The sequence below is a fragment of the Brachycentrus maculatus genome, unplaced genomic scaffold, assembly GCF_059751285.1.
Source record: "Brachycentrus maculatus isolate JH-2025_06_01 unplaced genomic scaffold, ASM5975128v1 h1tg000033l, whole genome shotgun sequence".
Lineage (NCBI taxonomy): Eukaryota > Metazoa > Arthropoda > Insecta > Trichoptera > Brachycentridae > Brachycentrus > Brachycentrus maculatus.
In genome coordinates this window covers 623,699-651,624 of record NW_028280787.1, presented here as the reverse complement: position 1 = coordinate 651,624, position 27,926 = coordinate 623,699, and the positions used below count along the sequence as shown (strand labels likewise).

At 37.5% G+C, this 27,926-nt stretch overlaps 1 protein-coding gene across 11 annotated transcripts in view; it reads right to left on the bottom strand.

The window, feature by feature from the left end:
• PMCA (plasma membrane calcium-transporting ATPase 3) overlaps positions 1-27,926 on the bottom strand; it is a 206,005-nt gene that overhangs the window by 90,970 nt on the left and 87,109 nt on the right. For all 11 annotated transcript variants that reach the window (XM_088273876.1, XM_088273896.1, XM_088273930.1 and 8 more), the window contains exons 4-6: positions 14,535-14,610; positions 7,326-7,494; positions 1,579-1,770 (exon numbers count right to left, since the gene is read on the bottom strand). In XM_088273876.1, the coding sequence (XP_088130002.1) occupies positions 1,579-1,770; positions 7,326-7,482 (349 nt within the window). In that variant the 5' untranslated portion in view covers positions 7,483-7,494; positions 14,535-14,610. The remainder of the gene's footprint in view (positions 1-1,578; positions 1,771-7,325; positions 7,495-14,534; positions 14,611-27,926) is intronic.

The window sequence follows — 27,926 nt, the reverse complement described above, 5'->3', positions numbered from 1 at the left end:
AATGTGTAAGTTAGGATAGGCACGGCTATTCTGCCTGTATGGAATGCACGCCCCTGAGTAGACATATAAATGTAAAAGAGGCGAAGAATGTTTGTCAAAGAAGAGGGAGTGTGGTGTGCCATTCTATTCTCTCTGCCTACCCCTGCAGTAAAGCAGTGTGATGGTGAGTTAGTTAGTCAAATATGAGTCTGATGTAAATTACAAATGAAAAAACAGATGCAAATGTCTTCTTCTTCTAACCCTTATTTGCACCCAATGGTGCATAGGGCACTACATCGTATAGAAGCAGTGTTATCTTGATCATTAAATACACGAAGGAGAGGTAATCAGCTTTCCGCTTCAGGTAGCAGTCCAGGGTTATATTAAATAATTATTAGATTGGAGAATCACTAATATTTATTTTGACCCTCTTGGGAATCGAACCCGGGACCTGCAGCATGGTAGCCTAGCGCGCTAACCACCACACTATGGAGGCGGACCTACACTTTGCAAATGTATTACCGATGAAATGTGCTTAGACAAATCTGAAAGTGCTTGGAATGTCACCCACGCTGAAACCAAAAAAGGCCTCATGACCAAACTTAAACAATGTCCGGTGAAACACGTTTGCCCACACATTCCAATGAGGAAGTATGACATTGTGCGAAATTATCACATCTACACTGCACTTGGATGACACGTCTGTACATATGCATAATACCGCTATGTTGAACAATATCTCATTGGATATTCATCTGTTCCATGTGTCTGAGGGAGTTTTCCGAAGCGGGATTCTTCTACACCTTTAGCAATAGTTTGTAATGTGTATATTAATTGAAATAAATAATTTGAATTGAATTGAATTTAATTGATTATATTGTATCAGGGTAGTTCAAGTAACCAAACTAATCTCCGGCCACCTTCACCCAAAGGGATACTGCATTCTTTCTGCCGATAAGAAACTTGCTACTTGTGGATGGTGTCGGATTGGTTAGGGCTACGAAGGATGGTATTGGCTCAGTCAGTACTATTCAGGACAGTGTTAGATCATTTAAAGTTTTTAAGGATGGTGTCGGATCAGTTAAGGCTACTCAAAATGGTATTGGATCAGTTTGAGCTACTCAGGATGGTACTGGATCAGATAAAGCCACTCAGAATGGTGTTGGATCAGTTAAAGCTACTCGGATGGCGTTGGGCCAGTAAGAGCTATGAGAGTAGTATTAGAGATCAGTTAGAGCTACTCAGGATTATGTTGCAAGAGTCAGAGCTACTCAGTAGTGAGATGATATAGAATCAGTTAGAGCTACTGAGGATGGTGTTGGATCAATGACAGCTATGCAGGATAGTGTAAGATCAATTAGAGCTACTCAGGATTATGTTGGAAGAGTCAGAGCTACTCAGTAGCGAGATGATATAGAATCAGTTAGAGCTACTGAGGATGGTGTTGGATCAATGACAGCTATGCAGGATAGTGTAAGGTCGGTCAGAGCTACTCAGGATGATGTAAGATGAGATGGTGCGGAATCAGTCAGAGCTACTAAGGATGTTATGGAGCAGAATCAGATCAGATCAGGTCAGGTCAGAGCGGGAGCTACTCACGTTCGTCGTCCGTGGGCTGGTAGAAGGAGAGGCCGAGCGAGACGAGCGCGGCCACCTCGAGGATGATGAGCGTGACGTCCTGCAGCGCCTCCCAGACAAGCGTGAGGAAGGTCTTGGGCGGCTTGGGCGGGATGGTGTTGGAGCCGAATGTCTCGCGCCGGTGCTCCGTGTCCGCCTTGGACCCGGGAAGCCCTGCGGACGGAAACAATCTTTGTTAACCTCTGTCTTGGTAATCAACATTCAATCAACAATTCGTGACGTCATCACGTGTAATATCATTATTTTTTTCGACGACAATAATTGAAATCGTATTAAAATTGACCCATTTTTCATTTTGAAATATCAAAAAGTGTGATCTTCAATTTATTGTTTCGATAAATATAACCGCGATTTACGATAAAATCTATCGACACGCGATCCGATGGTCGAACGATCCGTGTCACCGTGTGTAATTTATGTTTGGAAATTTTATTTATTTCATTCACTCTAACTACTGCGCGCCTCAACTGTGCGGAAGCGAGACGGCGATCATGAACTGCGTTCTTCAAATCATTCGCGCAGTCGACCTGCTAACATGTTACTGACTGCACGTGCTTTGTCACCTTATTATTATTATACACAATATTTCCATACATATGACACATAGGACGCAGAGAACCTGATCATATTGTAAACCAGGCGATCGCCATGGATCACCCTCGAAAGACATCTAGAGGAAGACAAAAAAATACATGGATGCTGCAGAAAGATAACGTGATTCCAAGGCATGGCCTAGGTGACGTTGTCCATGATAGAAGGACCTACAGCCTGAGGACGAGAAGAGCTGACTCCAACAGTCTGCAAAGACGATAAGTTGGATGGAGCAAAGAAAGAAGAACAATTCTATACATAGAACTGGGATCTTTCAAACACCTTCTTTGGAGCGTGCGAGGTTTTCAGGCACTTGAAGTATGTAAAAATAATGAATGAACCTTTTTCATTAAGTATGGTATGAAAGGAAATGTTCGTGCTTTTAGCGGAATTGGAAAAATTAGGACATAGCATGTCCTTCCTCGATTAGCGCATATTAATTGCGTTTCGGTAGTCACTCGGGCTCCGTTCTTAGTGCTGTACAAACGGTGTTATTACTGAATTAAACTAGACACCCTACTATTCGCGGTATCGAAAAATCAGAATTATGCAGGTTTTTCACTTCAAATTGGACGTTTACAAATCCAATTGGACGCCTTATAATCAAATTGACTGTCTTACAAATCAAATTGGAAATTTAATTAACAAATTGGACGTGTTACAAATCTAATTGGAAGCCTTATTAACAAATCGGAGGTTTTACAAATCACATTGAACGCCTTATAAACAAATTTGACGTTTACAAAATCAAATTGGAAGCCTTAGAAATACATAGGACGTATAAACAATTAAATTGAACGTTTTGAAAACTAAATTGGACGCCCTACAAATCAAATTGGACGTATTAAAATCTATATTGATCACCAAACAATTCAAATTGGACGTTTTAAAATCTAAATTGAACGCCCTACAAATGAAATTAAATGTTTTACAAACCAAATTGGAGCTTTATAAATCCAAATTAGTCGCCAAACAAATCAAATCTGACGTTTTGAAATCCAATTTGGACGCCCTACAAATCAAATCAAACGTCCTTCAAATAAAATTGGACGTTTTACAATCCAAATTAGATGACCAACAAATCAAATTGGACGTTTACTACCAAATTAAATTAAATTAAATTAGACGCTTAACAAATCGAATTGGATGCCTTGTATATCGAAATTTGAATTGGAATTTTTAAAAATATATTCTCGTGATTCAAAGTAGTCCGAAAACTTCAGTGCACATCGCGCGCCTAGACGATGACAGCGCGCCACGCGGGCTTGCCCACTTGACGACTTGGTAGTTTTGAGAACAAAAGATGTAGACAGGTGTTCACATTAACGGTATACGATTATGTTGTACTAATATGAATATATTTTTCAAATTTCAAAGGTTTTTTTTTTATTTATTGATTTGGCGTTTAATTTGTAGAACTCCATTTTAATTTATGTATTAATTTTAAATCAAACACAGATTTTTGAGTCTACTAAGTTGTATTTTATTAACAAAAACACATAAAAAATTATATTGTGACAATTGTTTCGCCTTGTTAGGGCATTATCAAACGAATGTGAAGATCAAATGGACTACGGTCCTTATGTAGCTATACAATTCTAAGTGACAGTTTTAACACGTGCAGCAATAATTTATGGGAGACAACAGTAGCTAATGGGGGATGTAGGTATGTACCCTTATATTTATTTTCTGGGAAAGGAAGAAGGTTTTTTTTTATAAAATACAATATAAAGTCCAATTCGTTTTTTAAAATGTCCAATTTGAAGTAAAAAAAACCTGTAAACTTATTCATAGGAAGTTGAATGAATAAATTACACCCTGTATTTAGCGTATCAGTGCTAGGGCAGATAGTAATGTACCACTACTAAGGGAGCGCCGCACGCCGTAACCAAGAAAAATTAGACACTTTCTTTAATTAAACGCCATGGGAAACGTTGCAAGGGCTGAGAATTATGAGGCACGTGCATGTCGTCGGTGAAGAACGAAAAGATCCTAAACGTGCTAAACGAAAAATATTTTTAAATCTCTCAATAAATTATTTTTAGACTAGCAAGGTGTATGCAACCGTTACCGCTTTGTTCCTCCTCCTACCTTACATTACTTCTCCATTTCCTTTCCTATGCAACAGTAATATCCCTAGATAAGCTCCTTCACTCTCGTCATCTATATCCCGCCAAATGTATTACAACTCTTAGATACAAGAATCTGGATATCACGGCTGATCATCTTACATTTTTTATAATTAACGATCGAGTTGATACTTTATTGATCAAATCCGGTGCTCTATGCACCATCTAGGTACAGGGGCGTCAAAGAAGAAGAAACTGCCTCTGTGGTGTAATGCTTAGCATGTTTAGATACCTGCAGGAGGTCCCGGGTTCGATTCCCAGGGGGGGGTGAAAATAAATATTAGTGATATTACACTCCAATGTTTATTTAATATTACCCTGAAGCGCAGGAGTGATCACCTTGCCTTCGTGTAAGTAACGACCAAGATAACACTGCATTGCTACGATGCAGTGCCCTATGCACAATTGGATGCGGATAAGGATTAGAAGTGAAAAAGAAGCATATTTTGTACAATACAGTTATAGCTGTCGATCTCTGATCCCAGCTAGAAGCCACGATCTTCCTTAAGGGGAAGTTTTGCAATAGTACCGCTGCCATTCTGGTCACGTGCGCGAATTTGGCCGACCATTGCCGAAGGGAGGGGCGAACATTGCCGAACATTCGAGGCCGGAATACAAATCTGCGTAATTAGCGTGGCAATAGACGATTAGGGTGTCTCTTACTTTGTAATGATGATGTAAAGTGTATAAGGAAAGAGACAGGGTTGCTGGACCAGAGAGTAGTCTGACTTCTATTCTATGGATAATTCTAGCCTACTCTATGCTTTTTCTAGCATTGGTATTCTATCATTCAAGGAGTAGACTGCCTTTCACTCTATGGATAATTCTCACTCACTCTCTGCACTTATTCAAACTCCAGGTACATCTGCCATACTGTTCTACCATTCAGGGAGTAGTCTGCACTCTATTTATTTGGTTAATTCTCGCTTACTCTATGCACTTTTCCAGCATTGGTATTCTACCATACTGTTCTACTATACAGAGAGTAGTCTACCCTCTATACTATGGATAATTCTCGCCCACTCTCTTGACTTATTTCAACTCTAGATATAACAGCCGCATTGATCTACCATTCAGTAAGTAGTTGGCCTTCACTTTGTGGATAATTCTCGCCCACTCACTGCTCTTAATCCAACATTGGTACGCTATTACTCCGTTCTACCATTGAGAAAGTAATCTGGCCTCTAGTCTATGGATAATTATAGCTTGTTCTATGCACTTATTCCAAAATTGGTAGTCTACTCGTACCATTCGAAAAGTAGTCACCTCTGCATTCTATGGGTAATTCTCGCCGATTCTCAGCACCTATTCTAACTTTTGTACACTACCAAACTGTTCTACCATCCACGGAATAATCTGCCCTTGACTCTGCGGATAATTCTCACCCACTCTCAGCAATTATCCCAACATTAGCAGTATCTATAGACAATTATCACATACATATCGCACCAATTCTACATAACATCGACACACCTCACGCTCCAACAGTCAAAACATCGTCTAAAGACCCCAGATCGACCGTGTGTTATTGTTTTTTTCTTGTTCGCGTTTTCAGACGATTTAGTTTGGTAATTGACTCGCATGAAAGTGGAGCGGCCGAGGTCGGCCCGACTTGACTCGCCTCCAAGGAGAGGTATCGGAGCGTGGCGGCATGCACCCGAAATAGACGCCATTATTACAGACTTTGGGAATAAATTAATATTAACGGCAGAGCGGGTAGACAATCGGCAGGTACGGCCCGGTGATTGGCCGGCGGGCGGGCGAACATCCACAGCAGTCAGTCATACGATTCGGCATTAACTTTGTGCAATTGCCTTGTTATACCATTCAGTATTCTGCCTTATATTCTATGGATAATTCTAGCTTACTCTATGCACTTTTCCAGCATTCGTACTCATTCTATCAATCACAGAATAGTCTGCCTTCCATTCTGTGGATAATTCTCGCCCACTCTCTGCACTTGTTCCAACATTGTTATACTACCATACTGTTCTACCATTCAGGGAGTAGTCTGCCTCCTATTCTATTGATAATTCTCACTCACTCTCTGCACTTATTTGAACTCTTGTTCGAATTGTTTCAAACTTATTCAAACTGTTCTACCATTCAGGTATGCCTTCTATTCTATTGATAATTCTCTCCCACTCTCTATGCTTATTCCAACATTGATATACTACCATACTGCTCCACCATTCAGGGAGTAGTCTGCCTTCTATTCTATGGATAATTCCAGCTTACTCTATGCACTTTTCCACCATTGGTATTCTATCATTCAGAGAGTAGTCTGCCCTCCATTCTATGGATAATTCTCGCTCACTCTCTGCACTTATTCCAACTCCAGGTACATCTGCCATACTGATCTACCATTCAAGGTCTGCCCTATATTTTAAAGATAATTCTCACATAACAATAAAAAAACGATGATTTGAATGTAAAAACGAAACACTTGTATAAGACCACTTTGACATTAATAAACTCAAAATTAGTCTTAGCCAAGTATTTTATTCTTATATTAAAATATAGAGCAGTCAATATGGAAATGACTGGGGCACGCTACCCGCCTTCGCTGGGGGATGTGTAGAGCTTCATTTACATATCCTGCGTACCGTTATAATTCTAGTTCTCGAAACAATTCGTGTTTACATAAGCTAACTCAAAAGTGGTCTTGAACAAGTGTTATCTAAATGTGAGCAATGCAAAGCGCGCTACCAACCTTTGCTAGGCGACACGGTAGAACTTCTTGCACACGTCCTGCGTACCGTTCTAGTTCTCGAAACAATTTGTGTTTACGTAAGCTAACTCAAAAGTGGTCTTCGACAAGTGTTATCTAAATGTGAGCAATGCACAGCGCGCTACCAACCTTTGCTAGGCGACACGGTAGAGCTTCTTGCACACGTCCTGCGTACCGTTCTAGTTCTCGAAACTAGCCATGTTTACATAAGCTAACTCAAAAGTGGTCTTGGACAAGTTTTGGAGCAGTGTACCCACCTTCGCTGGGCGACGTGTAGAGCTTCTTGCACACCTCCTGCGTGCCGCCGAGCCCGTTGAGGCGCTGGATGCCCTCGGCGCCGCGGTGCTCCATGAGCTCGCGCAGCTGCTTGAGCGACACGCCGTACTGGGCCGGCCGCCCGTCTATAGTGGCCATAGCGCCGGCTTACTGCGGACAACACAACACCACCGTTTATTACAAAACCATGTATTTATTTAAACTTCATGTACAGAAAAGAAATATATTCACTGGCGGGCTTATTTATTGTAACTGCAGACAGTTGGTACAATTCCATATTGAATTGTTGGGTAATATATCCAAAATAAAACACGGTTTTTCAAACACTGAGAGTTTGATAATGTCCTAAGAAGACGAAACGCGTCACGTTTTAAAATATACATAAATAAATGTAGAATGCAATCCAACAAAAACCGTGTTTTATTTTGGATATATTACCCAACAATTAGCGGGCTTATTGCTAAAAAGGAATATCTTCCAACCGACCAAAAACAGACTAGTGATATACCATATTGGTCAAAACGTTTGATACCATGTATAGCTGTTTGCAATCAGAGGGTAGGTAGTACTTGAACATTTAAACAAACACAAAGTACAACTTGACACTTGAAAAAACATAAATTATAAAAGATGATAATAAGGAGGGCAAAGGAAAAAAGGAGTTTAGGGATCAAAGTTTAGTCGATCAAAAAACATAGTATTTTTATTTCTCAAAATAATATATCAATATGATCCACAAAGTCAATGCTTTCAATATTCAAAACATCTTTATTTCGTTAGAAGAAACCAAAATCCATTAAATGATCTATAAACCTTGTACATTAAATAAGCAAGGTAAATAATAAATGCAAATCCTATCTAAAAAAACAATAAAAAACAAACAAAAACATTTACTCCTTCTTCCTGGCTTCATCCTAACTTATCGTCTTTGTAGACTGTTGGGGTCAGCTCTCCTCGTCCTCAGGTTGACACTGATTCAACACAACTAACATTGTCTACCGTAGCACTAAATAGGAGGGAACTGAAGGTCCCAGGCTTATGCGTTATCGGGAAATTTATGAAAATTCACAAAAAATATTATCCGTCGTAAATTATACGAATGTCCCGAAATCTAGGGTTGACAAAAAAACATACATACATACACACACACTTTTACATATATTTAAAAAACAGGATGAGTCAACGAGTCTAGAATCCCAACTGGTGAAGTACAGGGTGACCAGGAGGAAGAGGACGCCTTTGAAAACATATACTAGGCTAATGTTGAAGGGATATATTATTTATTCATAACTCCCACACATCGCGCGGCACGGCCAACCCCATGGTAGACGACTCCCGGGAAGACCACCAAAGAGATGGATCGATAGCTGGGAATCGACATCGCAAGAGGCTAATCCCTTTTAAAAACAGGCCACATTAGTATTTGGACACACTCAAATGATGTAAATAATTTAACTGGCCAAATTATAAGCTTAAATAATAAAAATGAATATGATATTTTCTGGCGTTTCTCATGTATGTATATAATCCAGGATTCGGACCTCACATACTCATATAAGAGTTTCTGCTTAGTAAAAAACTTCTTTACATCTCACCAATAGATGTCTCAAGTAAGGTTCTAGTGATTCAATAACGATGTTTTTAAATTGGTTCATATATATATATAGAACATCCAAGAACTTGAGTAGTGTGAATGTTACACGTGTGTAAAGTGATCACTTAAACCAGCGTATGACGGTCGCCAGTCCCGTAAATGCCCAGACTTCCATATTCTTCTTCATCTTTGATGAGATGTCAAAAAATAATAATAAATAATTTATATATTTTTTTTACAAAAGAGCCCTGTTTGTTGTAGTCACCCTGTGTGTGATCGAGTGAGATCGAAGGGATGAAATAAAGGAGGGGAAAAGAAGAAACCTGGTAGTACAAAGGAGGAATACAGGTATCCAGCAGTACAACGATACAATCAAAACACGAAATTGAACGCAAAGGGAAACCAAAGCTAACTGCGTAGATAAATATATACATGGCTTTCGTAATATCAAAAAAGATAAAGGAACATGCGATCCCTCAGACGAATGTGTGGCAAAACGATGTTTGATAGATGTTCGAATGGTGAAATAAGGAAAGAATGTAAGGCTGAGATAAGCATTATCGATAAAATTAAGAAAGGTGTGTCGAGATGGTTTGGACATGTGGAGCGTATGAGTGAAGAAAGAACGGTTAAACAAATTTATGAGGCGAATGTAGTTGGAAAAAGAAGCAGAGGACGACCGAGGAAAACTTGGCACAATCAGGTATGTCAAATACTTGAAAGCGGCCGGGTCAGGAGTCGTAATAATCGTCGGGTATGTATGAGGAGATGCATGAATGTAGAAGAGGCAAAGAATGTTTGCAAAGACAGAGTAGTGTGGCGTTCGATTCTCTCTGCCTACCCCTGCGGGGAAGCGGCGTGATGGTTAATTAGTTAGTTAGTTATAAAGGAACATTTTGAGTTTTTTCAAATCGATGGCCCCTACGTAAAGTACTCTATCTGCAAATCTGTTACTTTACAGGAGAGAGCTTAGAAGATTTTTCAACGCATTTTTTTTTATTAATTAACGGTTTTATCTGAAATTCTAAACTAGTATTATACATTCAAAAACACGATAAAATAATGCGTTAAATCGTTTTGAAACTACGCTCTGTCAAAATTAAGTAGTTAGCGTTTTAGGAGTTCAGTTCAATTCGGATGTAGATAGCGACTTATACGCCTGAAAACTAGGCGTAATTTATTTTTTTAAATTCATGAATTGATTAAATTCATGAATTGATTCGGCAGTCACTTTGTGGTAAAATCTATCAATTTTTAATTAATGTTTTACTAAGTACGTACCACTATTAAATATCTCAAAATTGACAAAAATGTAGTTAGAGAACTTTACGTAGGGCACGTCGAAATCATTGTTCACAAATCTGGATTATCTCCAATTATAGGAGTAATTTTTCTTATTATATTTTGACATCTCAACATAGATGAAGAAGAATATGGAAGTCTGGGCATTAACGGGGCTCACGACCGTCATAGGCTGGTTTTAAAAACACTTTTGAAAACACATATGTAAATGTGACATTACAAACTACGTAGCGTATTTTGCCAGTTTAAATGACGTTTGTCCGCCTCCGTAGTGTAATGGTCAGCACGCTCGGCTACCGTTCTGGAGGTCCCGGGTTCGATTCCCAGGGGGGGGGGGGTAAATAAATATAAGCGATTTTTTCACTCTAATATTTATTCAATATTACCCTGGACTGGTACCTGAAGCGGAGGGCTGATCACCTTTCCTTCGTGTGTTAACGTTCAAGATAACACTGTGTTTATATAATGCAGTGCCCTATGCACCATTGGGGTGCGTATAAGGGTTTGAATTGAAAATGACGTTGAAAACTTTTGTATACTGCATCATTAAGTCAAAAATTTTATATTTTCGAGTTAACGCTTTTTGCCAGTACACCCACGATATATACTGTCAAAGGCGAAAAGCCACATACTTTGGGTAGTATGTGGCTTTTCGCTTTTAGTAGATGGCAAGGTAGAGGGAAGACGGGCGTAAAATAATATCGCGGCTCAAAAATCTTGGATACCGGAGGCAGCATCCCTGGTCCAGGATCGTGTGGAGTTCGAGGAGATGGTCGCCAACCTCCGATAGGAGAGCCAAGGGTTCGATGAATGGATCATTGTCAGGCGGGAAGAATGTCTAATTTAACATACTCAACCAATAAAGGACTATATACAGACTCGTTTTGTGTTTATAACAGCCGATATAATCAATATTTTCATTCATCGTTTCCTTGTGGAAAATTCGCCTTCGTAAATACGTTGTTTTCGTAAGTTGGTAATGAATGACGTCACAGAAACGCTGGACTTATTTTAATATTGGTGACATTGCTAAATTATTGGCGGCTCCATTTGTTGACGTCCATGGTCCATCCTCCCACTCCCCCCTCCCCTTATATTTGTATCACACAAATGAAAGTGTAGTGGTAAACAAACAATCTACACTACTACTATAACAGCTCTTAAAAACATAGACAATAAATCATATGACGTCATAAAACGTTCAATGACGGAAATTTGATGACGCATGCGAACGCACGTTTTTCGTTTTATTAAAATATCTTAAGTTTAAACCTTAATATCTCCCTTAGTTCTCTACATATTTCAATAAGAATGTTACCGATAGTCTTGTGATTTTTCATATTAATTTATTAACCAATGAGCCAACATCCTGACTAACTAACTAACTAACCATCACGCCGCTTCCCCGCAGGGGTAGGCAAAGAGAATAGAACGCCACACCACCCTGTCCTTGCAAACATTCTTCGCCTCTTCCACGTTCATGCATCTCCTCATACATACCCGCCGATTGTTTCGACTCCTAACCTGACCACTTTCAAGAATTTGGCATACTTGATCGTGCCAAGTTTTTCTCGGTCTTCCTCTGCTCTTTTTTCCCATTACATTCGTCACATAAATTTGTTTCACCGTTCTTTCCTCACTCATTCGTTCTACATGTCCAAACCATCTCAACACACCTTTCTTAATTTTATCGATAATGCTTGTCTCAGCTTTGCATTCCTTCCTTATTTCACTATTCGCACATCTATCATACATCGTTTTGTCGCGCATTCTTCTGAGAGATCGCATTTCGACTGCATTCAGTCTACTTTCATCCTTCTTTTGCCAACTCCATGTTTCACTTCCATACATTAGAGTTGGAGCCAGGACTCCGTTTGTGCACTGCCAGTTTAGCTTCCGCTGTTAGGTTTTTATTTGCTATAACTGATTTCAGTGCACCATTCACTTTGTTCCCAGCATTCACTCTCCGTTTATCGATATTTTTATCTAATAATTATGCTTTTTTTATTTTTTTATTTTTTTATTATTAGATTAAAACCAATATTTTTAGCTTTTCCACTTTTTACATTTCAGAGAACTTCGGACTCCCCCCGGACAACCACAGCTTAGTGGAAGGAGCCGTCAACCAGCATTTCCTGATATCTCATTACATAATTTAAATTCATTTACAAAAAATGCAAATCTATTATAACTTTATATAAAATCGTGCTTTCAATACAAAAAACCTTTATAAAAAATATTTTAAATATCATACAATACTTAAATTCACTCAAATTAAATTAATTTCTCATAAAATTATATCAAATCATGGTTATCAACTCCTGCCTTCTTTTATATATAACATAAAAATTTGTATAGCCTCTCACCAGTCTGATGATGTCGGTAACGACGAAACCCGGTCGCTGGTCAAATAAAAAAGTGGAAAAGCTAAAAATATTGGTTTTAATCTAATAATAAATTTAAAATGCAATTCCATCACGAAGTGTCAGTGGATAATATAAATCTATTAATAATTATGCCTTATTTTATCGATATTTTTCATATTGATTTACTAGCCAATAATCACACATCGTGACAAAAATCTATTATTTAAACGGACAACAATCGCCTTTGAAAAACCGGCCAAGAACAGAGGGAAAGTGTGTTTTTTGTGTGTTTTCCATGTCGCAACGTGGACGATGTGACGCATCTCGCAGCCCTAAGTGACTGTATCCAGTTACAGAGGATGGAAGGGGACACTCGGGATAAGAGACATCTCGCATCTCGACAGAACGACGCCACCGACGTCTATTTCGGCCGACAAATCCTTGGAAGATGTACAAGGATATTAATATATGTATTAATTGTTAAATAAATAAAAAAAAACTAACTAACCATCACGCCGCTTCCCCGCAGGGGTAGGCAGAGAGAATAGAGCGCCACACCACTCTGTCCTTGCAAACATTCTTCGCCTCTTCCACGTTTATGCATCTCCTCATACATACCCGACGATTATTACGACTCCTGACCTGGCCGCTTTCAAGTATTTGACATACCTGATTGTGTTAAGTTTTCCTCGGTCGTCCTCTGCTTCTTTTTCCAACTACATTCGCCTCATAAATTTGTTTAACCGTTCTTTCTTCACTCGTACGCTCCACATGTCCAAACCATCTCAACACACCTTTCTTAATTTTATCGATAATGCTTATCTCAGCTTTGCATTCCTTCCTTATTTCACTATTATTGTTGAATCAATTTGTTTGTTAATTCAATTAACACAGATTTTTGGAGCCTACTCGGCTGTCCAAACTTAAAACACAGTAAGGGACATTTTTTCCCTTTTTGACTAAGTAGAATATACTTAGTCCAAAAATGCAAAAAAAACGTACTACAAAAAAATGTCCCTTACTGTGTTTTGAGTTTGGACAGCCGTACTAAGTTGTATGTTATTGTTAAAAAAAAACACATAAAAATTAATATTGTGACAATAGTTTCGCCTAGTTATGGCATTTCCAAACGAACGTGAAGATTAAATGGACTAACGGTCCTTCAGTCTGTCCGTCAGTCATAGGGCGCTTGTCCACTACCCGGAATTTCACCGTCCGGCAGTCCGGTTTTGAAAAATGAAAGCGACTACGACAGTTTAGCGTGATCGAATTTACGCGCACCGATCAAGAGCACCGATCCGAAGAAATATGGACAAAAGCCAATCTACGCCAATCGTCGTTTTAAAACGCTAATTGATGTGCCGGACGGTAAAATTCCGTGTAACTTCATGTAGTGGACAAACGCCCATAACGTTAGTCCAGTGGTAGAAGTCCGTGTTGAATTGTTGGGTAATAAATCCAAAATTTAATACGGTAATTGGATTAAATTCTACTTTTATTATATTTATATCGCTCACTCCTTTCAACAACGTCATATATAAAAAAATCGTCAATTTTCAGTAGTGCATGTTTTTGGAATGCCCAGAAAATGTACTATATCCCAGCAAAAGCAGTATATTTTTAACTTAATATTTACCCGTTACAGGGCATAAAGTGTTGTTTTCGAATTTTGAAGAAAAGGTATTATTTAATTATTTTTTTAAATAAACTAAATATTTTTCAAATGGAGGAAAAACATTCAGGTTTTACCTTAAAAGATCTGTTGCACAGTAAAAAGTTCAAAAAATGGCTTGATATTTATTTTAAAAACATTTTATTATGTTTTTAAACTTTCAAAACCATCTTCTGAAAAATCAAGTTTTTTTATATGTGACGTTGTTGAAAGGAGTGAGCGATATCTTTCTATAAAAAAGTCAGGGGTAACAAACCTATGTTCCGTGGAGCCGCCGTTAGTATGTGAGTGCCGTGGCACTAGCTCGGCCGCGGCCCTAACTCACGCAAGATCTGGAACAATAAAAATAAAACAATAAAACACTATATTCTGAAAATACCCATACTTTACCCATTTTCTTCGTCTATGTTGAAATGTCAAAATTTAAAAATACTCTAGTTTAAAAAATGAGTTAAAACAATAGAAAACGTCGTTTTTTTAAAAAATTTTTTTTGAAAGAAATCTATGGTTTTGAAGAGCAAAGACTTATTGAAAGGTAGGGATAGTTAAAAAATTCTAAAAAAATATTTCAGTACACATCCTATACAAAAATAAAATGTCAATTAACATTTAGAGAAATAAATTATGCGCGGACAACACGTGTGGCTTCAGGTCGCGTACTGAATTTGTGTATTTGAGAGTACGCCCTTAACGGTAATAACCGCTAACACAAAAAATGGTTGCAAAATTTTGTATACCACAGTTTGTCAGGAGAGTGACGATAAATGGCAATATACATACGTCAATACAACAAACTACTCCTTTATTTCTCTAGTACTATTTTTTGTCGTTGTTTACTTTGGCTTCAAAGCTCTTAGCAGTGGCGTAGAGATGATATGGATAATCAAGGTTTTTTTAAACAAAAAAGGTCCCAGAACTCACTTCATGTCAAGCTTTTTACTAAAAAAAATATGATCAAATATCTTTAACAATTTAAAACACATTTCCTTCATTAACACAAATTTCTACATTTATTTCACTTAATAGGAGTAGGCACTACTAATGAGTGAATATGGAACGCACGCCACTGGTTTTATGTGCACATAGGATGCAATCTGCATGAAAAAATCAAAGGTATGAAAAAAATTGTGCGTCATACAAATTATACAAGAAATTCGGTCCCCCACAAAGCCCCATCAGGCTTCATTAATGAAGAATTGTACAGTGGAACCTCTCATAACGAGTAATTCGCATAAAAAGCAAAAAATCTGAAAAAATTGCTATATACGTTTTTTTTTCAAATCTAAATTATATTCCACGTTTTTACACTCCTTAACAATTTATAAGGAATTTTATTTGAATAAACGTTAAAAAAAAATTCTTTCGTCCTGGAAGGCATTTTCGTATTTTTCGTTGATTTCTATGGAAAAAATGTTTCGCGTAACGAGTAAGATGCTGGAAGAAATTAAACTCATTATGAGAAGTTCCACTGTAATTTTATTTCTAGTATGTATTGTATTCTTGCCAGTGCCCTGTACTATAACCTAAAATATAATATATACCCACACACAGGGCATGCCTTTGTGGGATATTTTTTGTATAAATATTTTATATTTTTTGTACTGGTAATTATAAAATATACAAAAAAAAACTATTATATCTTTTATTATATAACATTAAACCACGAGTGTAAGTCCCTCTCCAAGCACAAGAGCTCAGTCTCTTGTTTGGAGAGGCTCAGCGAATCTAAATATAAAAGTTTGCCATATGTATAAATGTTTTGAAAATGTATTATGTTATACTTAAAAATGTAAATGTATTAAATGAATAAAAAAAATTGTGAAACGCAAAAGAATTCAAAATAATGCAAAAAATCTGGATTATATGCAACAAGGAGATATTTTCCTCGGTCTTCCTCTGCATCTTTTCCCAGCCACATTTGCCACGTAAATTTGTTTAACCGTTGATCTTTCTTATAGTTTATTTGTAAGTTTCGATAGCGAATGTCAACAATTGTACCCGGTTTCAAAGTTTGGCTTCTCTCCAGGGAGATAAGATCAACTGTCAGATGCAGGTCCTTGGATGAGACTGCTATCTGAAGATTCCGCACAGTGCGATATGGGAAGGGTAAAAAAATAAAGAAAAATATTGGGAACGTGTTATTTTTGGCCCAAAATTTTCAATTATGTTAGCTGAAAGGTTTTTTGTTAGCCCTTTTTTTAGAATTTCATTATCTTGTTTAAAAAAATTATTATACGAAAACAATAACATTTTCGGTGTGTCCAAATACTTGTTCACAAATCTGGATTATCTCCAATTATAGCAGTTATTTTTAAAACTATTCTTTGACATCTCAACATAGATGAAGAAGAATATGTTCATATTCTTCTTCATCCATTTTTTTTAAAGATTAATACTTGTACAATATTTTTTGACATCTCATCAAAGATGAAGAAGAATATGGAAGTCTGGGCATTTACGGGGCTGACGAACCGTCATAGGCTGGTTAAAGTGATCGCTTTACACACGTGTAACAATCACCAATTGTACCCATTATTGACAACCACATTACTCAAATTCTTGGAAGCTCTATAAAAATGAACCAATTTTGAAACATTGTTCTTGAATCACTAGAACCTCACTAGAGACATCATTGGTGAGATGAAAATAAGCTTTTTATTGAGCAGAAACTCTTTTTTTAGTATGTGAGGTCCAAATACTGGATTATAATAAACACACACATGAGAAACGCCGGAAAATATCATTTTCATTTTTATTATTTAAGCTTATAATTTGTCCAGAAAAAATATTGTTTTTTCTTATTTACACAAATATTTCAATTTCGTACTATTTCTGTGAGCCTAAGCGGATCATTATTAGAAATAGGTGTCAAATTGTGGTAGAGCGGGTTCGAACAGAGAAACTCTGACTTAAGAGTCCGCGACACTAACCACGGGACCACAAACCGACGACTGAGTTGAAAATGTTGAGTTGTCAAAAATGATATGAAAAATATTAATGATTTTTTTATTATTATTTTTTTTTAAATGCCGGATAGTCCCATTTAGCTGTGGGGTGACGCGCGACCACGAAAGCGGGTAAAACCGACCGACGCGTGATACGAGTACTATAATTACTGCGCGAGAGGCGGTGACGGGTTACGGACGTCATCAACGCCATTGTACGGAACGGCCAGACCAGTTTTTTTAAGAGACGAATGCATGTGACCTTACCACCGAGAACATCATATTACATATTAGTCAGCGAATTAATCACTATTTAAAAAAAAAAACAACTCTAATGTATGGAAGTGAAACACGGAGTTGGCAAAAGAAGGATGAAAGTAGACTGAATGCAGTCGAAATGCGATCTCTCAGAAGAATGTGCGACAAAACGATGTATGATAGATGTTCGAATAGTGAAATAAGGAAGGAATGCAAAGCTGAGACAAGCATTATCGATAAAATTAAGAAAGGTGTGTTGAGATGGTTTGGACATGTGGAACGAACGAGCGAGGAAAGAACGGTAAAACAAATTTATGAGGCGAATGTAATTGGAAAAAGGAGCAGAGGAAGGCCGAGAAAAACATGGCACGATCAGGTATGCCAAATACTTGAAAGTGGTCAGGTTACAACAATCGGCGGGTATGTATGAGGAGATGCACGAACGTGGAAGAGGCGAGGAATGTTTGCAAAGACAGTATTCTCTCTGCCTACCCCTGCGGGGAAGCGGCGTGATGGTTAGTTATTTAGTTATAACATATTATAGTGATTTAAACCTGTCCGGGAGTACGGACGTAAATGAACGTCAGTGCGAATTTTCCTTTAAGGAGTATCGACGTTAATGAACAAGGTTACATTTTAACTGTATAATAGAAAATCACAACGTTAGTGCTTCAAATATAAATTATAATATTTTACTTGAATGTTTTTCGCAGATACTTTGTGGCTAATTTTATAATAATACATAATAATAAAACCCTTATCCGCACCCCTATGGTGCATAGGGCACTGCGTCATATAAACGCAGTGTTATCTTGATCGTTTACACATGAAGGAAAGGTGATCAGCCCTTCGCTTCAGGTACCAGTCCAGGGTAATATTGAATAAATACGACAGTGAAAAAATCACTTTTATTTATTTTACCCCCTCTGGGAATCGAACCCGGGACCTCCAGTACGGTGGCCGAGCGTGCTGACCATTACACTACGGAGGCGGAAATTTTAAAATTAAATTTAAATTAAATTCAAAATAATTTTAAAACAACATTCTTGAATCGCAAGAACTTCACTAGAGACATCTATTGATGAGTCTTCTTCATCTTTGATGAGATGTCAACAAATAATACGAAAATAACTCCTGTAATTGGAGATAATCCAGATTTTGTGAAAAAGTATTTGGACACACTCAAAATGTTGTGAAGTTGCATTTTAATTATAAAATTTTAATTATAAAATGAGCGTGCTGTCCATAACACTGCGGAGGCGGATATTTTTATAAACTTTATAAATTTAAACAACTTTGTTTTAACCACTTTTTTATTATAAGCACACTTTAACCTTCCGGTTTCGACAAGAACCTTGTCATCATCAGGGTTTATGAAATTCTAAAATATTAAAATACTCATAAATAATTACATTCCCTTACCAAAAACTTCCCCACACTCCGTAAAAAATCCTAAATGTTATTTTTATTATACATTGCGACGCGACCTTAAATAACAGCTAATGGAATTATTAAAACACAGTATGAAGCCACGCGCTTATAAAAAAATATTATAATATTGAATTGATAATAGAATATATCCAAAATAAAACATGTTTTTGTTGGATTGAATTCTACATTTATTCATGTATATCTTAATACGTGACGCGTTTCGTCTTCTTAGGACATTATCAAACACTGTGTTTGATAATGTCCTAAGAAGACCAAACGCGTAACGTATTAACATATACATAAATAAATGTAGAATTCAATCCAACAAAAAACTTGTTTTATTTTGGATATATTGCCCAACAATTCAATATGGAATTCTACCAACTGTCTGCAGTTACAATAAATTATAATATTTCATTTATTTAAAACACAGTAAAACACAGTAAGGGACATTTTTTTGTAGTACGTTTTTTTTGCATTTTTGGAGTAAGTAGATTCTACTTATGTTTTGAATATTGAAAGCATTAACTTTGTGGATCATATTGATATATTATTTCGAGAAATAAAAATACATTGTCTTCTGATCCACTCACATTTTTACTAACCAACTAGTTTCGGCAACAACCTGTTGCCCTCTTTAGTAATAAATTAAACCCTGAAGAGGGCAACAGGTTGTTGTCGAAACTAGTTGGTTAATAAAAATGTGAGTGGATCAGAACACAAAGTATTTTTATTTCTCGAAATAATATAGATTCTACTTAGTCCAAAAATGCAAAAAAACGTACAACAAAAAATGTCCCTTACTGTGTTTTAAGTTTGGCCAGCCGGGTGACTATTCCAGCTTCTAGAAAGGGCTGGCAATGTTCTGGACGCCTCTCTCCCTCTATCTTCCTGTCTCTGACGTCACGGGAGCGGCCGCGGTGACGTCAGCGCGTAATTAATTGGCACGGTATAAAAATGAAGATACTACCGGGACAATAAATACGATTATAGTGAATAATGATTTATTTCGGTCTGCAAGGATCGGCGTCGCATTCCGCGGCGTCTAGGGAGCGCGACGGTGCAGAATGGACGCCGTTGTTCCCGCGCACCCAAATTAACTTTTTCTCTCTTTTAATAGCTTTACGGTCGATTTGCAGGGAGAGACTTTTCAAATGGGCGGAATTCTATGATTAAAAAAAATACTTGCATAATATTTATCATTGTTGACGTGTCGCTCACTCCTTTCAACAACGTCGTATTTCAAAAATCGACAATTTTCAGCTGTGCATGTTATCGGAATGCCCAGAAAATATACTATTGTATATCCCAGCAAAAGCGGCACATTTTTCACTAAATATTTACCCGCTACAGGATAGAAAGTGTTGAAGAAAAGGTGTTGTTTAATTATTTTTTTAAATAAACTAAATATTTTTCAAATGGAGAATAAACCTTCAGGTTTTACCTAAAAAGATCTGTTGCACAGTAAAAAGTTCAATAAGTGGGTTGATATTTATTTTAATATTATATATTACATTTTTAAACTTTAAAAACGCTTTCCTGAAAAATCAAGCTTTTTGATATATGACGTTGTTGAAAGTAGTGAGCGATAAGTGTACGTATGTATATGTGTACGTATGTACATATAAAAAGAAACAAAAATCTTCTTCAAACCCTCATCCGCACCCCAATGGTGCATAGGGCACCGAATCATATAAACATTATCTTGATCGTTAACACATGAAGGAAAGGTGATAAGCCCTCCGCTTCAGGTACCAGTCCAGGGTAATAATGAAAAAATACTAGAGTGAAAAAATATTTTTAAAAACATATGCTTATTTTACCCCCCCCCCCCTGGGAATCGAACCCGGGACCTCCAGTACGGTAGCCCAGCGTGCTGACCATAACACTACGGACGCGGACAAAAAATATATGCATATGTGTAAATACACAGAAATACAATATATAGACAGAAAAGCAGAATCCTAGCTTACATATAAAATTGCAACCAGTACCTACCCTACCTTACTAAGTAGTACCTAGCTTACCTTGCTACCTACCTCTACTGCCTACCCCAATTAATTCTCTGTACACGCCACTGCCTATACCTACTCGTGAGTAGATTTTCTTAAGTTAATTTAAATTCACGTAACTCACGAGTGAAAATTGTAGGCAAAAACGCCCGCACCGGAAAATTTAATTGGATTCTTCTTTTATATAATAATGCCTTTCGGTAAAATATCGATACTCGTGACGTCAGACGTCTGTATTACGACGATTACGACAGATATCGCGGATAATCGGTAGCCGCGGCTGGACACAATCGACGATATGTCATTATAATCGACGATAATTACGTGCGACACATTTAATATGGCATGAAAGAATTACACTGTAATTTAAAACGGGATTGTCAGATTATGGTAATACGAGCTCACAGTGTGGTCAACAACGTCAGCTTCGCTTACTGCTAACATATCGTTCACTCCTTTCAAGAACGTCAAAAATTAAAAATCGTCAATTTTCTGTTGTGCATGTTTTCGGAATGCCCAGAAAATGTACTATATCCCAGCAAAAGCGACATATTTTTAACTTACTGCTAACATATCGTTCACTCCTTTCAAGAACGTCATAAATCAAAAATTGACAATTTTCAGTTATGCATGTTTTCGGAATGCCCAGAAAATGTACTATATCCCAGCAAAAGCGACATATTTTTAACTTACTGCTAACATATCGTTCACTCCTTTCAAGAACGTCATAAATCAAAAATTGTCAATTTTCAGTTATGCATATTTTCGGAATGCCCAGAAAATGTACTATATCCCAGCAAAAGCGACATATCGTAGTCGTACAGGAGAAAGTGACCAACTACCAAAACGTAAAATGTTCAGCAGGGCCATTCAAGTCACTTTTGCTTGGCAAGAAAATAAACACCAATGCAGTTAGTCATTTTTAACATGACAATATATTATACTTCCGAATTTAAAATCCTTTGGGATTTTTTCAGGACAATATTAAGCTAGTAAGATATCAAATATTCAATGATCACGTTTTTGTAAAACAATGCACTTGGTCACTTTCTCCTGTATGACTACGATATTTTTAACTTAATATGTACCCGCTACAGGGCAGAAAGTTGCATTTTGAAGAAAAGGTATAGTTTATTTTTTTTTTAATATACTAAATATTTTCAAATGAATAAAAAATCTTCTGGTTTTACCTAAAAAGATCTGTTGCAAATTAAAAAGTTCAAAAAGTGGCTTGAAAAAGTGGTGCGGATAAGGGTTTTATATATCTAACATCTTACCACAAAGTAAATGTTAGAACAAAAAAAGAAACTTCTTCATCTATGTTGAGATTTCAAAAAAAACATACCGTTGTTGTTTTGAGCAAATACCAATATGGAGTAGTTCAGAGTGACAGACCCAAAGTACAACATGTTGTTGGAATTTCAAATTGAAATTGTACACATCGCGAATGTGGGAGAGGTGACGTCACTGTACGCACTTTACAGCCGGCACCGGTCAAACGCGGACGCTAAACCATTTTTCGTTTGTTTCATGGCATCAATAAGACGGACAAGATTTTCTTCTTCTTCTAGTCTCTATACGCGCCCAGTGTTGCGCTGCATGGTATTCTTAAGGGGATACAACGAAACACATAATTCAAACAACGGTATACAGCCGGAGAGGTGACATGTCTTCCACGCCCGATTTTTTAAATAATGTATATTGAATCATCATCATCTTCTAAAGGCAGCGCCTTGTTGTGTCAGCCACTTGTCTCTGTCAGTCGCCATCCTCTTGAGCTGCGAGTCGCTTCAAATCCTGGAAGTATGAAGTTCTTGGGCGGCCTCTTGTTCGTTTTCCCAAGATTCTTCCTTCGAAGATGTTGCTAAGAAAGGTGCTATGTCTAATTGAGTGCCCTATTAGCTTGGCCTTCCTCTTCAAAATATGATTTATAAGCTCTCTTCTTTCTTTTACGTCCTGCAACACCTTTTCGTTGGACTTCCTTACGACCCATGATGTTTTGGTCATATTCCTCCAAATATTGAATATGTTATTAGATTTAAACCAATATTTTTAGATTTTCCACTTTATTTTTATTTGACCAGCGACCGGGTTTCGTCGTTACCGACATCATCAGACCAGTCTGATCACCTTGCCTTCATGTAAGTAATGATCAAGATAACACTGCAAAGTCAATTCGATGCAGTGCCCTATGCACCATTGGGTGTGGATAAGGGTTATAAGTAATACATGGCAAAATATAAATCAATAAACACACAATCACAACATAATTTTCTTTGAACCCAGGTAACATTAAATGCAATTGAATTTTCTGCTTAAATCACCGCTATTATAATGAAAAAAGAAGTTTTTCGAGATAAATATATCGTTTTGAAAAGACAAGAGTTATTGTATGGTGTGAAGTGAAAAAATATGTATGGAAGTGAAACATGGAGTCGGCAAAAGAAGGATGAAAGTAGACTGAATGCAGTCGAAATGCGATCCCTCAGAAGAATGTGCGACAAAACGATGCATGATAGATGTGCGAATAGTGAAATAAGGGAGGAATGGAAAGCTGAGATAAGCATTATCGATAAAATTAAGAAAGGTGTGTTGAGATGGTTTGGACATGTGGAACGAATGAGTGACGAAAGAACGGTAAAACAAATTTATGAGGCGGACGTTAGTGGGAAAAGAAGCAGAGGAAGACCGAGAAAAACATGGCACGATCAGGTATGCCAAATACTTGAATGTGGTCAGGTTAGGAGTCGTAACAATCGGCGGGTATGTATGAGGAGATACATGAACGTGGAGGAGGCGAAGAATGTTTGCAAGGACAGAGTGTAGTGGCGCTCTATTCTCCCTGCCTACCCCTGTTAGTTAGTTAGTTAGTTAGAAGTAAAAAAAAATATGAAAATGAGAAATTTTCATTATTTGTCGTAGGGACTTTTCTGTTATATATTATATGTAGGTGTCTCAACATATGTAATATGAAACTCCTATCGTCCATGTGAAAGAAGATGTAAGCCACGTTACACAAGTCGCTCACTCCTTTCAACAACGTCATATGTATATAAAAAATAAAAATAAATAGATTTTTCAGGAGATCGTTTTTAAAGTTTAAAAATATAATAAAATGTATTATAAATAAATATCAAGTCCATAATTTATATTTGAAGCACTAAATTTGTGATTTTCCATTTTATAATTAAAATGTAACTTAGTTTTAAAATCACTATTAATAGTGATTTTAAAACAAAGTTACATTTTAATTATAAAATATCAAGCCACTTATTGAACTTTTTACTGTGCAACAGATCTTTTTAGGTAAAACCTGTAGGATTTTTCTGCATTTGAAAAATATTTAGTATATTTAAAAAAACAATTAAACAATACCTTTTCTTCAAAATGCAAAAACAACACTTTCTGCCCTGTAGCGGGTAAATATCAAGTTAAATGTATGCCGCTTATGCTGGAATATAGTACATTTTCTGGGAATTCCGAAAACATTGAGCTCAACTGAAAATTGACGATTTTTGATATATGACGTTATTGAAAGGAGTGAGCGAAGTGTATAAAGCGATCACTTAAGCCAGCCGAATGCCAGGTCGTAAGCCCTGGGACGCCTAGACGTCCATCTTCTTTCATATGAAACGATATATGCTTCATATCAAATAGAGACATACCATCCGTGGGGTGAATTATCAGTGTCTAATATAATCGATGATAATAAAATTTTCAATTGTTCAACACACTTACATATATAGGCCGAAGGGCAAAGTTTCGTTTTTATTTGCACTGTCAATAATTGGCGCGCTGCCAATAATTGGTCTTATCACCCTAGCCGCAGCGTGGGCAGATATGCAATACACGCTATCTCCGCAATTTGCATTTCCAATAAGCGGACTGAATTTCCAAATATGCGATATTATCAATCCATTAACACAAATAGCATTACATTAGTGAGCTACGTATGAAATTACAATAGCAACAGAATAAATACACGTAACAACGTATTTTCTGACGCCTAGCCGTGGTGCATAGGGCACCTCAACAGACTGACAGTGTTTAATTTATCGTTAAGGCGGGATATTCGATAGCCCGCAACTAAAATTTCTTTAAACCTAGGTACATTTGATGTACCTAAATGAATTTTTTGCTTAAAATCACTCAAAATAAACAATATTATTCACATTTCAAGCATTTACATCGTGGTTAGTCATTTTTACTTTTATATTTTTTATAAAAATTGTAGTAACATTAGTATATAACCACTCACCGAGGTATTTGTCTGGTTTCGAGAGGTACGCGTCTCTTCGTCAGGGCAATCACTACAACAGTATGCAAAGAGCATGTCAGACATCGAGTCTTAGTGCATGTTTTTTCTACAACCCCTAGTGCATGTTAGTCCTCGGGTCGACCAAATTCGCATGTGATTAACATTTTGTGTAGTTGTAAGTGTGTGAATAGTGCTATGGTGGTGACGTGCAGTACTGTTGTAGTGATTGTCCTGACGAAGAGACGGGTACGTCTCGAAACTGGTAGGCAAAAAAATCTCGGTGAGTGATTTATTACTAACATTTACTAGTATTGCTAACATTTTCGTAAACAAATGTATATACAAGTAAATAAATAAATAAAGGAAGTGCACTGTACCGAGAGTCGAGTGATGAAGAGCGGGCGCGAGAGACGACCCACCGCTGTGGAAGCCGAGAGGCTACTGCGGCAAGGAGGGACCAGAGATCAGAGCGAGGCTAGCAGCTAGATGAGATAAGGCTAGCTGGCAATGCGTCAACTGATACCAACTGATGGACGACAATACAACGCAGAGATGCGAGAGTAAACACCAGAGATAGCGGTGCGTAAATCCACAATTCTACTGAAGACCAAAAAGCCTAAGCTGCAAATCAAGAACACTCGCAAAAATCTGCCAGTTGATGCTGCCCGTCAAAAGATGAATAAGTCTGTAGTATATGTTGGAGGCACATGCTCCGAATTCCATGGACAGCTAGACGCACCAACGAATCCATTCGTCAGGAGTTTTTTTGTTTAGATGGGAATTGAATTTATTATTTACCTTGCTTATTATGTACAAGGTTTATAGATCGTTTAGTGGATTTTTGTTTCTTCTAACAAATTCAATATATTTTAATTTGAATCTGTTTTGGGAACAGGGGGGATAATCTTGTGTGGACATTCGTCAAGAGTTACACTTGGATGGCTTGACTCTGGTCAGTGTCTGTATACGAAGGATTCTCCAGTTCTTTGGACACGTTGCGCGTAGCAGTGAGGATAGCCTAGAACGACTGGTTGTGATGGGTAGCCTGGAGGGGAAAAGAGGGAGAGGAAGATCCCTCAGACGATGAACCGATCAAGTTATGTCGGCAGCAGGCACCTCGGTGGTTGGAGCGCTACGTGTAGCGCAGTCAAGGGATAACTGGAGAAGAGTATTTGCTTCCACAAGGGTCACAACTCTCAGTAATGGGGAATAATACGGAGAAGTATCTAGAGTCGATTATTGTAACGGTAAATACACGGGTGTTATATAGACTCAAATGGAAATAGGCAGAACAAGTTGCAAGACAAGATGCCACAAGATGGCCCCTAAAATGTTAAGATGGAGACCTTGAGAATAATATATACACAAAATACATGGTAAAATTATCATCACAGGAAGACGTCGTATCTCTAGGTTATAGAACCAGAGAGATTAGCAAGAGTGTAACTCAACAAGAGATCTGTTCAAGGCGAAAGTCGACGAATTGATGGCCACCTTGACTTGTTCTTCCTGAAGCTACTAACTAAACAAGAAACAAATAAGGATCCTAACCAGGACCTTGACAGGACACTGCAGACTAAGGAAACACATGGCGAAAATTGGACTACATGACTCCCCAGTCTATAGATTTTGCAGCCCTATGAATAAATACGTTCCTACAGCCCTGCGTCCCCATAGAATGTAGAGCTAATATGGAAACAATGCTGATATTGTAAGAATATAATGCAGAATGTACAAAGCTACACATGATAAAAATTGGACTACATGACTCCCCAGTCTATAGATTTTGCAGCCCTATGAATAAATACGTTCCTACAGCCCTGCGTCCCCATAGAATGTAGAGCTAATATGGAAACAATGCTGATATTGTAAGAATATAATGCAGAATGTACAAAGCTACACATGATAAAAATTGGACTACATGACTCCCCAGTCTATAGATTTTGCAGCCCTATGAATAAATACGTTCCTACAGCCCTGCGTCCCCATAGAATGTAGAGCTAATATGGAAACAATTTTTGATATTGTAAGAATATAATGCAGAATGTACAAAGCTACACATGATAAAAATTGGACTACATGACTCCCCAGTCTGCAGATTTTGTATGGAGGATAACGAAACACCAATCCACATTCTCTATAACTGTGACGCACTCGCTCGCAACCGAAGTCACATCCTCGGAGGACGACTACTGGACTCCGAGAAGGTGAATCTCCTACCACCAAGACAGGTCGTGGGCTACATGACTCACGCAGGTCTGCTGTGAGCTATGATACAGAAGAAGTCACAATAGACCTTATATGGTCGCAAGATCCCTGGAACTTAAAAAAAAACAATCAACTTAGAGACCAAAAACACGTGGAAGACAATATATGCTAGAGTAATATATGCTCCCAGGCACATCTCGATTTGATCAGATAAAACTAAGAAACAGATACGACAAATTTAACAGCAGAAAGAGGAAGGTCGAATGAGATAGCAATTATCAATTTAATGCGAGTGTAAACTCTATATATGAAGTAACAGAATGTAAGGAACAAAGTGAGGGATTAAGATAAAAGCGAGAACGCAGCATCAACTGAATTGAGAAATCTGTCGCCAAAAAGGCGATACATAGATGGCTGCTGTGAACTCATGTGTGCTGTGTTTAAAAATGAGAAAAAAATAGTAGTGTGGTTGTCAATCGATTGCCTCCGTAGTGTAATGGTCAGCACGCTCGGCTACCGTTCTGGAGGTCCCGGGT